The 14801-nt window shown below is 43.6% G+C and overlaps 1 protein-coding gene across 1 annotated transcript in view; it reads right to left on the bottom strand.

Moving 5' to 3' along the window:
* The window catches only part of LOC147446346 (uncharacterized), a 104177-nt gene that overhangs the window by 38237 nt on the left and 51139 nt on the right, over positions 1-14801 (bottom strand). The window contains exons 4-5 of the mRNA XM_086525603.1: positions 13645-13857; positions 13473-13574 (exon numbers count right to left, since the gene is read on the bottom strand). Of these exons, the coding sequence (XP_086381729.1) occupies positions 13473-13574; positions 13645-13857 (315 nt within the window). The remainder of the gene's footprint in view (positions 1-13472; positions 13575-13644; positions 13858-14801) is intronic.

Raw genomic sequence — 14801 nt, 5'->3', positions numbered from 1 at the left:
TGTAAACCCATTTACATGGCAGAGCCTTATGCCCTTTAGGCAAATCAACCAAGTCCCATGTATGGTTTTTCTCCAAAGACTGCATTTCCGAAACCATTGCTTTGAACCATTTCTTACTGTCTTCCCGTTGCATAGCCTCTTTATAGCAAGACGGCTCACCACAATCAGTAAGCATGACATAGTCCAAAGACGGTTCATATCTATCGGGGCGCCTTGTCACCCAAGTAGACCTACGCACCCAATGATCCATAACAGGTGGATTTTCAGCCTGTAAACCATCAAAAACAGCAGGCTGTTCAGCCGGTTGTATCGCAACAACGGGCGGTCTAGGAGCATCAACCTGTTCCCTTACCTGTGGTGCATCAATGGCAACTTGTTGGGGCTGATTTTCAGCCGCTAATGGCTGATTTTCAGCACCATTTTCAGCATGTAAAGGCTGCTGAACATTGGGCCTTCTTGGCTGTCCATATGTAATATCTTCACGAAAAACAACCCGGCGCACTTCCTCGACCTTTGTGGGCTGTTTGTGCATGCAATTCTCATTGAAGATGACATCATTGCTGCGTATGATTTTCCGTAATGCGGGATCCCATAATCTATACCCCATTTCACCATCCTCACCATATCCTAGGAAAATGCATTTATGAGACTTTGGTTTTAGTTTGGTGCGCAGTTCACTCCGGATGTGAACATAGGCCTCACAACCAAACACTCTTAAATGTGCATATGAGGGTGGCTTGCCAGACCACACCTCCTCAGGCACCTTTCCACCCAAAGCCTTGCTAGGTGAGCGATTAATCAAGTGAATAGCTGTTTGCACAGCTTCTGCCCAAAAACCATGAGGTAATGCAGCATGTGACAGCATACTCCGAACTTTCTCTTGGATAGTCCGGTTCAACCTCTCTGCAACTCCATTCTGAGAGGGATTAAAAGGAGCCGTGAGCTCTTTTTTAATACCTTTAGTAGCACAAAAGTCAATAAATGCTTTTGATACATACTCCCCCCCATTGTCTGAGCGCAAAGACCTAAGCTTCTTGTCAGTTTGATTCTCAACAAACGCAAGAAACTTCTTGAAAGTATCCAAAACATCGCTTTTAGCACGTATTGGATACACCCACACCTTACGTGTAGCATCATCGATAAACGAGACAAAATATTTCTTTCCCCCTAAGGACAACTGTGGCATTTCACATACATCGGAATGCACTAAGTCTAACCTGTCAGACTTCAAAGAAAGAGACCTTTTGTGCGGTGTTTGACTGTGCTTACCATAAATACAGTGCTCACAATGAGAAAAATCAGCATACCTCAAACACGACAAATAACCACAACGAGACAGAGTTTCCATTCCTCTTTTACTCATGTGTCCCAACCGGCCATGCCACAAAGAAACACTTGGCTGCTCGGTTACGGCGACAACATGGTTACGCACAGTAGATACATGCAAAGGATACAAAGTGTCCGATTTACAACCCTTGGCTACAATCCGGGCCCCTTTACAAATTTTCCACTTGCTATCACCAAAAGTGGTGTGATATCCTGCATCATCTAGCTGCCCTGTACTAATCAAACTCTTCTTGAGTTGTGGCACATGGCGCACTTTGTGCAAAACAAAAGTCATACCATCAGCAAAGGAAAACTGGACACTGCCAATACCTGCAATGTCACATGCATAGTTATCTCCCAAATAAACAGTGCCCTGCACCTCACCTGAGTACTGTGTAAACCAATCCCTATGAGGTGTTACATGAAAGGAGGCACCTGAATCAAGAATCCAAGTATGCATGTCCACATCAGAACCCATAGCAAGGGTATGTGCATCCACAGAAGAGGCATTGAGTACATCAGTGCTGCTGTCACTGTCACAACTACTAGAACCATTGATTTCCTCAATCAACACAGTGCTCTTCTTGGCATTTCCCTTGTCCTTTGCATCAGTTTCAGCACCCTTGTTCTTCTCTTTCTTCCACTCATAGCATTCCCGTTTATAATGCCCTTTCTTTCCACAATGATGACACACAACATCTTTCCTACGAGATTTGCTGCGTGCCCTGTCCTTACTGTCAGATTTCTCCCTCTGTTGAGACCTGCCTCTCAAGTGCAATGCATTAGAAGACCCACCTGTGGTGTTCTTCCTGTTCATCTCTTCCATCAAGAGAGAACTCTCTACATCTGCATACTTAAGTGACGCACTTAAGTTACTAAGAGCTGTCCGGAATACATCCCAACTCTCGGGCAATGTGCATAGCAGAAAAGTAGCTTTGAACTCCTCATCAATCGTGAATTTCAGCTCTGTCAGTTGGCTGAAAGTAGAATTGAATTCATTGAGGTGCACTGACATGTGCGTGCCCTCCTTCATACGGAGATCCATAAGCTTCTTAAGCCAATACACTTTACTGGCAGCACTCTGCTGTGCATACAACTCGTCTAAACGCTTCCAGATGCCCCATGCTGTCTGCTCATTCTCTACATTGAAGAGTAAATTGTCAGACACCGAAAGCATAATCGTGGAGCGAGCCAACTCGTCCACTTCTTCCCATTCTTCAACCTCCATATCAACCGGTTTCACACCCTGTAACTTAATAGGTTTCGCCTGTTTCTTCTGCAACATCACATTATAACATTGCTTCTTCCATATAGCAAAGTTATGGGCACCTTCAAGCTTGCGAATGTGCAACAAATTGCCACTTTCACTGCTAGAAGCCATTCTGAGTGATTGAAAACACTGAAACCCTGTTTTGCCGACCTAAACACGCCCAAATGTGCGCAATCGGGCAAAAAACAGCTTGCTGTTACAGAAAAACAGCGAGCAAATTTCACGCGAAATCACCCCAAAACGGCGTACATTCACTGCCAAACCCTTACCAAAGGTTTCCACAAGGTGTATACATCATTTGCTTGCTGAAATTCCCTGTTTTAGGGCAAAAATCAGACCTGTAAACACCTGTTTTGCTGAATTTTCAGAACCTCGTTGGTGGAAACACCTGTAAGATTGACCTGTGAGACTTGCCCTAATGAAATTGCATCAAATTGACCCCGAAATTGGTCAATTTCAGCAGAAATAGGCTGCTGTTCGCCAGTTTTTGAAACCCTAATTTTGAGGAAACTGTCACCGGAGGTCGATTCTACACGGTGAGAGGATCCCTTCGCGACAGAGTTGATCGAAAACGGTTGAATATCCTTCCCACAGCGAGCAAAAACAGAATTCTGATCTGTGTTGCGAAGATGGCTCTCTTGGAAACCCTAAAGCTCTGATACCATGTGTGGGGGAGCAGGAGAGAGAGCCCACTTGCTACTCTATGCAATGAGAGTGAAGGAGAAGAGGAGAGTGGCGCAGAAGAAGCACACGCAGAGAAAAATACGTGAGAGAGAGAGAGAACTCGTCGAAATTTGGGAAAAGTCACGATAGTGACATTTTGGGCTTGACCTTTGAGTATATGAGTAAGTGACTAGGGGGCCATTCACACTTGGGCCCCCTCACTTATAAGTCTTTTAACTTATAAGTTAATAAGTACAAGGCACTTAGGCCTTTATTCCCTAACACAATGCACACCTTCAAGTGACTTTTCCCGCGGTAACTCCTTGTAGGGAGGCACCTCCGGGGCTGATTTAGATGGCCAAACAAGCTGAATACTGCTTGTTGTCCAGCCCTCTGGAAAACGCAGGAATGGGCTGAAATACTACAGACGAGAGAGTACCTGTTGTCTCCTCAACATATTCTCGTTCTTTTGACGTGCAGAGAATGAAACATAGTCACAGGGGACGCCCATTTTTGGGCTTCTCGTCCCCACTTGCCGTCCCGCCCTCTTTTTTACACTAAAATCCATTTGAGCCCCATCCCCACTCCTTGAGACGCCTCCCTTGTGACTATGGAATGAAATCCGCGGGCCTTGCACTCCTACTTGCCCTTGTCTGTGCTGGAATCTCCTTGCACTGCTATTTTCGGCAAAGCTTTGCTGGAACCTGGAGAACCTACACGCTGCTCACTTTGCCGCTACAGTGTGGCCTTCACGCCTCCTTGCTCCTGCACCCCCTTGCTGTGTACTCGCCCAGAGGCTTCTCTTTTATACGTTATGAACACGCAACCTGCACAAGTTACAGCAAACCCACGCTCTGCTCTGCAAAATTGCCACGCTGCTCTGCAACAGGATGAACGCACTGCTCTGCTCTAAACTTGCCCATGCTACTCTGCTCAACGCCCACGCAAAGAAAGAGAGAGAGAGAGAGAGAGAGAGAGAGAGAGAGAGAGAGAGAGAGAGAGAGAGAGAGGAGTCAACACAAAGCGGTGGAGTTCTGTTGGGTTAAAGGCCTAAATAACCCCTTTTTGTACATTTTTATACTTTGTCCAGGTTCACATTGAACCTAAACTGAACACTTTTTTTTTAAAGTCACTTATAATAAAAGTGGGAAAGCCCAAAACTCACTTATTGAGTTTGAGTTTTCCCCAAAAACGTAAGAGCTCTCTCTCTCTATTTTCGATTGCTAGCGCTTCTTCTCTGTTGCACTCTGCCTCCTGCTTCTTGCCCCAATCCTGCACTACATCGGGACGCGCACCTATCGGTACCCTCTGCTTCGCGCTTTCAACTGGTATTAGAGCCCTAGGGTTTCAAACAGCCCTACGCAGTCTGCTGGAAAGCCAGCTAAAATTGCTCTCCCGCGATCAATTTCGCTTCCATCGCGAAGCCCCCTGTTTCCGGGGTCAAAAAGGTCACCAAAACTGCCAAAACAACCCAAAACTGGCTGTTTTTAGGTCAAAACAGGTGATTTACAGTTTATTACAGACCAAAACAGCAATACACAGGTGTACCAAAGTTGTGGGATCACATGTATTGATGTTTGTCGCAACAAATCGAGTGAAAAGCTGAGTACAAGTGCTTGAAATTGCACATTTCAGCTGAAATTTCAGATTTGGACTGTTTGATGTAAAGAAATTGTGGCTCTTTGTATGCAAAGTCTTGTGGTTGCTACTATTTGCTGAAATTTTCAGCCTATTGCATCTCTCTTGTTAACACACTTGTGGTTGAATTAAGATGGCTTCTTCCTCTTCCGCATCTGACACTAAAAGTTTGATGGAAATCAAACCGTTTGATGGTCAAGGCTTCGACCTCTTGCAAGAACGCACGCAAGGTATCCTTTTCTTAAAGGATTGTGAAGATGCATTGGAACAGAATTAGCCACCAAGTGTCTGACGAAGAGTGGGCCAGGTTAAATAAGAAGGCTATGTCCTACATCAAAATGGCTATCAATGATGACATTTTGACGGGCATGAAGCATTTGGACTCTGCTTATGCAATATGGCAAAAGCTAAAGTCCAATTATGAAAACACCTCGCCTGTGAACCGGGTGCATTTGATGTGAAAGTTGGTGAATATGCAGCTTGATGACTCGAAGTTAGCTTCTCAGCATTTGAGTGCTTTTACAGGTGCGTTCAGTCAGTTGCAGGACAATGGGCTTCAGCAATTCGATGATAAGCTCAAAGTTATTTTCTTGCGTATAACATTGCCAGATACTTGGGAAACATTGGTTGTCTCCTTCATAGTTACATGGGACGGCGGGTCGGGGTCAAGAACGGGGACGGGGACGGGGGTCGAACTGCAAAAAAAAAAAGAGGTTTTTTGGCATTTTTTGACCTACACACATGCCACACATATAGAGCATCACTTTGACCACAAATTTACACTAAATAGACCAAAGAGCACGAGTCATATAGGCGCAAATGTCCTAATAAAACATCGATGGATACAAAATGAAAAGTACATGCCACAAAGGCTCAAAAAGGACTTAGAACAAGCTCAAGGATAACAAAAAGTACAAAGGGCTAGGTAGACTCTAGAGGAGTAGCTCAGTAGACTCTAGACTCGAGAGTGATCAATGATCATCAAACTCAAGAAGTGCTCGCTTGCTGAATCTCCATATCGTCGTAGTACTCGAGGTCGTCAATGACATAGGAGGCCTCGCAAGGCTCGCATTCAGGCTCGAAGTCCTCCTCTAGCTCCTCCAAAAGTGTCGGCCATAGATATATTCTCTTGTGCAATCTCCCACTCAGTGAAGGGATCTGCCTTGTGTGTGACGCTCTTGGCAAGCATGAGCAAGTTAGCGCTCACAAACACCAAATCATTGGCCCTCTCGACCCCAAGGCGATTCCTCTTCTTAGAGGCAATGTGGCTGTACACACTCCATAGTTGCTCCAAGCAATTAGTGGTACATGCTTGGCTAAGGACACGAACAGCCAAGCGTTGCAAATGTGGGCCATCTCCTCCATAGTCCTCCCACCACAAAACCGAGCCAATCTTGTTGCGATCAACCTGTGCATCTACACATCCATAGGAGCCCTTCTTTTGCCTGTAGTTGAGCAGCTCGTCTCTAATCTTGCGCCTAGAGACACTGCTAGGCTCAAGGCGCTCCAATGCAAGCCGCCATCCTTTGCTCACCTCCTTGTCGGTCTCTTGACGCCTTCCCTGAAACTCAGGGTCAAGCACATAAGCTGCCGCATAAAGTGGAGAGTAGTATCCATACCACCTCAACTCACACAAGTCATGAATCTCCGCATACTGAACAGGGTCAGGCACAAGCTTCTCAAGTGCCTCTAACATCCGATCCATGGCTTCGTAGACTTTGCCGATGCATGGCTGCAAGCCATCCACAACTCGAAGTAGGTGTAGAATAGGCTTGACCATGGCGTCAAGAGTCTTCACCTCCTCCCACCAAGCAGCGTCGTCGGCCCATTCTCGGCATTTCTTTCCTGTTGCTGATGTAGACTCCGGCATGGCCTGGAACTCATCACTGAGATAGAGGCCCCTTAGGCTCCGCCACATGCAGACAAGCGGCCTAGCATAAGCCGATTGAATGCAAATCTTGGCTCTGAATATTTGAGCAAGGACAAGTGGCTCCTCTTTAAGAACTCATGGCGCACTTTTTGATGGTTGAGCACAAAAGAACAATTTGAGAGGCGTCACCAATGGTGGTTGAAGTCCATGACAAGCTCCGTATGTCCTTGAGGAGGTTATTGAGGAATTGCGCCATGCAAAATGAGACATGGATGCTGGGATACATGCCCTCAATGATAGCCCCCGCTGCCCTATTTGACGCCTCTCCATCTGCAACCATATAGGGGACGAAGGGTACGGGGCCTAGGGCCGCCTAACGGCCGAAACCGGACCGGGGACGGAGAGGAACGGTCGAAAATTCATCCGACCGGCGGGGTTGCAAGCTCCCGGACCGGGGACGGACGGCGACGGCCAAGAACGGACGGGGACAGTGGGCAAAAATTTGAAATTTGAAAAAATGGACCGTTTTTAACGGTCGCTTGCAGCCAACAGTCACTTCTTGAGTAACATGGATGGTCGCTTGCAACCAACGTTCACTTCTTGATTAACATGGATGGGAGCTTGCAAAATGTGACATGGATGCTAGGATACATGCCCTCAATGATAGCCCCGGCTGCCCTATTTGACGCCTCTCCATCTGCAACCATACAAAGGACAGTCCCACCCTCACGTATGACGGTGTGAGAGGGTCTATTCTCAATGAAGAGATAAGACGCAAGTCTAGTGGGGAAAGTGGCCGTTCTGCCTACATTGCAAGAGGTAGAAATCAAAAGCATGATGCGAGCAACAAGACTCAAAATAGAAGTAAGAGCAAGACAAAGGATAAGGACGTCACTTGTTATCAATGTGGTAGAAAGGGTCACAAGAAACCCGATTGCAGGTTTTTCAAGAAAGAGCAGGAAAGGAAGAAGGAAACGCAAGATAAGATGAGAAGAAAGGGGAAAAATCAACAGGCGATTCCTCCAGGAATGCTGAGAATGCAAATGTATCCTCTAGTATGGTCATTGAGGAGTTGTCAAATGTTGAGGAAATTTGGGTTGTAGCTTCATGCCCCTCAGATTTGGTGATAGCTAATGCAGAAGACATGCTTATCTCGAAGAAAGATGCCATTGATGCATTGCTTAGTGCTAATGATGGCCTATCCCAATCTTGGATAGTGGATTCTGGTGCTTCATTCCATGTGACTCCATCTTTGGAGTGTTTTGCTACATATGCTGCAGGCAATTATGGCAAGGTGTACCTTGATGATAATTTTGCTTGCAATATTAAGGGAATGGGTACTATGCATTTGGCTCTTAACAATGGTCAAGAGCTTGTGTTGAATGATGTCAGGTTTGTACCGAGCATTAAGAAAAGTTTGCTATCTGTTGGCCAGTTAGATGCACATGGTTATACTACCATCTTTGCTGGGGGTTCAACGAAGTTGCTTAAGGGCTCAATGCTTGTTGCAAAAGGGTCTAAAAGAGGTACTTTGTACTATCTACGATACAAAGCTTTGCCCGGCAAGTTTCTTGCTGTTGCTGAAGTTGCTTCACACACGGAATTGTGGGGTAAGAGACTTGGCCATATGAGCCAAAAGGGTATTGATGTGCTTTCCTCTCTGCAGAGGGTTGATGTAAAAGGCAAAAACTTGGGTTTTTGTAACGACTGTCTTTATGGAAAGCAAACGAAATCTTTTTATTACTCTGGTGTCTCTCACAAAGCTAATCCTCTTGATCTTATTCACTCCGATGTATGCACTATGCCTGTTAAGTCTTTTGGTGGTGCATTGTATTTTGTTACATTTTCAATGAAGATGGTACTAGGAAAGGATGAGTGCATTTGTTAAAAAGTAAGAGTGAGACTTCTAATGCTTTTAAGAAGTTTCATGCTTTTGTCACTACGCAAAAGAGTACTAAGCTTAAATGTCTCAGATCTGATAATGGAGGAGAGTATATGTCTGCTGAATTTCAACGTTTTTGTGATGAAAATGGGATTAAAAGGGAGTTGAAGGCCTTATAATCCGCCTTTTAATGGTGTGGCTGAGAGGTATAATAGTACTTTATGCGAGAGAGTGCGTTGCATTGTTGTCCACTGCTAATCTTCCCAAGAGTTTTGGAGGGAGGCATTAAAAACTGCAGTTCATATTTGCAATAGCTCTCCTAATAGTACACTGAAAAATGACATTCTAGAGGAGGTTTGGTATGGCTAACCTACCTCTTATGATCATTTGAGAGTATTTGGCTACGAAGCTTTCGTTCATGTACGCAATGACTTGAGAACAAAGCTTGATATGAAGTCCATTAAGGGAGTCTTCCTAGGTTATGGGGAAGAAGGTGAAATGGGCTATAGAGTGTGGTTACAACAGTTTAGAAAGGTAATACACAGCCGAGATGTAGTGTTCAATGAGGCAAAATTGCTTAAGGATGCTACAAAATTTGATGATGACAAGAAAACAGTCAAATTTCAGCCTTCCGTGCCACCCATTGATGTTGAAAAACAGCCTCATGATGCATTACCGCAAGCTGGAATTGATAATTAGCCGGTTAACCTTGAGCCAGAAGAGGTAGGACATGATATTGATGCTCCTAATGAGGATCGACAGCCACCTGAGTTGGCTGAAAATGATTTTCAGTAGCATGATAGAGCTGAAAATGAGTTGCTTTCATCATGTAGAACCGCTACTTGAGACTGTAGATCATTGGGTACGCAGGTCAACTCGTTTGAAAAGGCAACCGCAGAGATTTAACCCCTCTTTGAATCATGTGAACCTCTTACATATAAAGAGGCCAAATCATGTGAGTCAAGCAATAAGTGGGAGCTTGCAATGCAAGAGGAAATGAAATCCTTGTATGCAAATGATACTTAGGATCTTGTGCAATTGCCTAAAGGGAGAAAGGCTCTTCCTAACAAATGGGTGTACAAGATTAAGATTGTTGACGAAAAACCCAAGTACAAGGCAAGATTGGTTGCAAAAGGATATGCACAGAAAGAAGGAATTGATTTTCAGGAAATCTTTTCCCCTGTTGTAAAGCTTACGACTTTGTGTCCTTTTTGCTCTCGTTGCGGTGCTTGATTTGGAATTGAATCAAATGGATATAAAGACAACGTTTTTACATGGTGACATTGACGAGGACATATACATGAAACAACCTTAAGGTTTTGTAGTTCCTACACGTGAGGAACTTGTATGCAAACTGAAAAGGGCTCTGTATGGTTTGAGACAATCATCACGACAGTGGTATAACAAGTTTTGACACTTTTATGCTGTCTCAAGGCTTTAAACGCAACCATGCAGATCATTGTTTGTATACGAAAAGGGATAAAGATGGTAGTCCCATCATACTTGTTCTCTATGTTGATGACATGCTGCTTGCCAGGAAACATAAGATTAGTCTTGATGCTTTGAAACGTAAGCTAAATTCAGCATTTGCTATGAAGGATTTGAGTGATGCAGAGCATATTTTGGACATGCATATTAAAAGAGATAGAAAGCTAAAATTGTTGTTTTTATTTCAAGAAAGGTACATTGCAAAAGTACTTGACAGATTTAATATGGCTGATGCTAAGTCTCTTGGGGTACCTTTACCTCTGTACACTAAGCTTAGCAAAGCACATAGCCCAAAGGATGAGGTGCCATTGAAAGCAATGAAGGGAATCCCTTATGCATCAGCTTGTGGTTCTCTTATGTATGCTATGGTTGCCACTCGTCCAGACATTGCTTATGCAGTGGGAGTTGTTAGTCGATACATGTCGAATCCTGGCAAAGCGCATTGGGAAGCTGTCAAATGCATTCTGAGATATTTGAAAGGTACACAATCAAAGTGTATTTGTTATGGCAAAAGTGACTTAAAGTTGCAGGGATATTGTGATGCAGACATGGCAGGTGACATGGATATCAAGAAATCTACCAGTGGATATGTATTTACCATTGTTGGTGGTGCAGTCTCTTGGTGTTCTAGGTTACAGAAAATTGTGGCATTGAGTACTACAGAGGCTGAATATATTTCAGCCACAGAGGCTTCAAAGGAGGCCATTTGGTTGAGCAGACTTACAAAAGAACTTGGCATGCCTGCTCATACACCCATGTTGGGTTGTGATAGCCAGAGTGCTGTCTATTTAGCCAAAAATGCCATGTTTCATGCACGTACCAAACACATAGATGTGCGGTACCACTTCATACGACAGGTATTGGAGGATGGTCTAGTCACCTTGACTAAGATCCATACACAGGATAACCTTGCAGATGTTCTCACCAAGAGTCTTGCTAAGGCTCAACATGAGCATTGCATACAACTGGTGGGAGTTGGCTAACTTAAAGGTGTCATTTATGTCTTTAAGTGGGAGGTTGTTGGGTTAAAGGCCTAAATAACCCCTTTTTGAATATTTTTATACTTTGTCCAGGTTCAATGTAGGTTCACATTGAACCTGGAGACATTTTTTTTAAAGTCACTTTTAATAAAAGTGGGAAAACCCAAAACTCACTTATTGAGTTTTCCCCAAAAACGTACTCTCTCTCTCTCTCTCTCTCTCTCTCTCTCTCTCTCTCTCTCTCTCTCTCTCTCTCTCTCTCTCTGCTTTCGATTGCTAGCGCTTCTTCTCTGATGCACTGTGCGTCCTGTTTCTTGCCCCAATCCTGCACTATATCGCGACACGCACTTACCGGTACCCTCTGCTTAGCGCTTTCAAGTTCTACATCCAGAAGCATTGGCCCCAAAGATTGGCATCCCTTTCGGTATTTCTTTCTTCTTGATAATCACAAAGTACAACTGCCACGGGGTTCTCTCTGCACGGCTCCCAAGTTTATCTCCAAGGAGGAGGAGGCTCATATTTAAAGGTACAAGGGGTGCCCTACAATGGGCGCCCCCTTGCTTTACAACTTGTTCAAAAGCTAAGACCTCCATAGCTCACGCAAAAGGCTACTAGTGAACATTCATGTAGCTATGCCACATGGTAGCGCAAATCACGGGCCGATTTATGGAGCAAAATTTGGAACCCTAATTTTTGGCCGAGTTGCGTTAATTTTGGTACGTTTCTTGTCCATTGACTTTGATTGTCCAAGTCCACTTCACTAGGGCCAAAAAATGTCATGCCATCACAATTTGTGACATGACCTAGTAAGAAAAACACTAAGATGACAGCACTGAATAAAAGTGGGTAATGGGATATGTACAACTCTGATGTACATGTCCCTACACTCACAGAGGATCGTGGTTACGGGCAGACAAAACGAGTGCCTTAGATGTGGGACAGGCAGGCTTGAGGCGAGCTTTCTCTATCATTGATCATGTATTGACCACAGGTGTTTGATTGATCAGACTAGGAAGAGGAAGAGAAAGCTATACTCCTGCTTTGTGGATTTCTACAAAGCCTTTGAAACAGTACCACAAGACATGCTTTTCCAGCGCTTACACTCACTTGGTATACCATCATATATTATATGGGCATTTATGCATTATATGAGTAGACATTAGGGAGAGTCCAATGCCCAAGAGGTAGGTTAGAGACCATTACTAGCACTATTGGTTGTAAGCAAGGATGCCCCACTCAGTCCAACACTGTTTGGATTATACATAGATGAGGTAGCCGACTTCATTACATGTCGTGGAGGTGATGGAGTTGATTCGGCAAGTACCAAGTTAGGGATTTCCCTAGAGGGTGATAGCATAGTCAAACTGCTCTGAAAAGGGGGCGGCCCTCGCAACCAAAACCGACCCAACAGAATTCTGCACAGCAGCAGGATCCTGTGCCACAGCATGATAGACATCAGAGGGGTCAGAGTCAGCAACAGCACAATGTTGATTTAGCAGGCTTGGACACTCTTGCAAGCAATTGGAAGCATGGGATCTGGATTCTCCTCGTATTCACTACCATGGATATGAGGAGAATTATCTATTTGATAGTTGGTTTAATGCCCATTTGGAAACACTATTTGAGGATATTGTTTGTTACTTGTCTGAACTTGTTTAGACCTCTTTCAACCTTGCTTGGGTACTGTTTAAACTTGTTTGACATTTATTAAACTTGTTTGAATCTGACTGGAATCTATCTAAACTGGTTTGAATAGTTTGAACATGAAGGAAAGTCGAAATCTTTAAGACCCAGAGCAACCGTTCAACGGAGTCCGGGACCAGTTGTAACATTTATATTGTAAGGTTGGACAAGAGTCGAGTACCCGTAAGAGTCGAGTACCCGTACCCCAACCGGCCATAATGGTTGGACAGAAACACTATGTTATTTGTCTAAACTTGTCTGATCTTGTTTGGACCTCTTTCCATCTTGTTTAGGTACTGTCTGAACTTGTTGGATATTGATTAAACTCATTTGAATCATGTGTGAATATGAAATGTATTTTAACAGCTTTGCTTCCCCTGAACAAGAAAAAATACAAGAGTAACAACCTCTGTGAATAGCTCCAGCCCTCTCAATAATCAATGGAAAGGTAACCATGCAGCAATGTATAAATCACAATAGACAAGAAGATTGAGGTTGTAAAAAAATCCAAACAGCTCAAGAGCACAAAGTTGTACGAGTTAGCTCAGCTAAATTTCAGTTTAGCTTTCTCAGTTTTACTTGTTTTTTGAAATTCAAAATTGACTCAATTGTCTTATACGTCAAGTTATCAAAGGTTAAACAAAAGAAACTTCGTAGGCATTTGAGATGTACCCAAACAATGTTTCGTAGATCAGACTGCATCATTGTTTCCATTCCTCTATGCTGCACTTTCACAACAATCTGGGTACCATCCCGTAAAGTTCCTCCATGTACCTAAGTATCATGCAATGGTTGTGTTCAGCTGTGGTTTCAAGAAATGCTATGATACTTATATATTGGTTACCTGTGCAATGGAGGCAGCTGCAAGGGGCACCTTGTCAAGATCTAAAAATACAGCTTCAAGCGGTGGAGCAACTTTACACTTGTTCATAGATGTACCCCATGAGCATTCCCTAAGCTGTTGCTGGATGGTGTGCTTAACTTCATGAAATGGTCGGGGGGGAGCACTATCAAGAAGCTTTGACAGATGTCTTGTCCATGCCCCTGGCACAAATTCCTGAAAAAATACCTCAGACAAGTATATTAATGAAAGCATTCTTGAATCCTGACAGCCAAGAAAATTTCAAACAGTAAAGATACATGCCAGGCTACTGGCAATTACATTCAGTCCATACTACATAGTTCTTTCTCCCATGTCAATAAATAACAAAGCCTAAGATGCACCTCTTGCCAGTACACTCATACCAAATCACTCATGCTACAACCTTATCAGCCCAATCCAAATGGTAAAAGCAAAGCCGAAGTCTTTATATTCCTAGGTTGTTTTGAAGCAATTAAGAACCTACATGTTGCCTTGGACAGACGACCTTACATCACCCTAGACGCCAACTTATGATTGAGAACACATTCAACTCATGTCAAAGTATGAGAGCGACTGCTATGTCCAGGCATGCCATAAGCTGTCTTTGTTTCAAGAGTGGATACACAAAACTGTAAAAGCTTTAATAGTAGAACTTCATAAATTCACAACTTTCAAAATAGTGGACAAGCAGGTTGCCTGGGAGATTGCCTACCCACTAATCTACAATTATTCCATGCCTAAAGATTTCAATGAATGAAAAATAAGCTCTCCTTCAACCCATAACTCTTTGCACAATGATTTAAAAATCACAAAAATGTTTAGCATCTTCTCTAAATTCTATCCACGCCTTGTGATAATAATATTGTTATTCAGACAAGCTACCAATGTCCTCTGTAGACCCCATACTGAGCGATACGTTCTGGAGAATATGTAGCTGAGGCATTCTTAGTGTAATGACGCAGTACACAATAATGATAAAATCAACGGGACACAAAGTACAGGTAGCTTGCTTGACTATCACCAAAAAAAAAGTACAAAGATATACCTTTTAACCGGCATGGAGAGAGTGGGGAGAAGTGTCCTCATATGTGAGGTGTACAAAAAATCTTACAAGAGTTTTGTGGCTGACCATCGATAGA

Source organism: Adiantum capillus-veneris, chromosome 12 (genome assembly GCF_014529385.1).
Source record: "Adiantum capillus-veneris isolate H3 chromosome 12, ASM1452938v2, whole genome shotgun sequence".
Lineage (NCBI taxonomy): Eukaryota > Viridiplantae > Streptophyta > Polypodiopsida > Polypodiales > Pteridaceae > Adiantum > Adiantum capillus-veneris.
The sequence above is the reverse complement of the archived record's forward strand: the minus strand, read 5'-3'. Positions and strand labels throughout refer to the sequence as shown.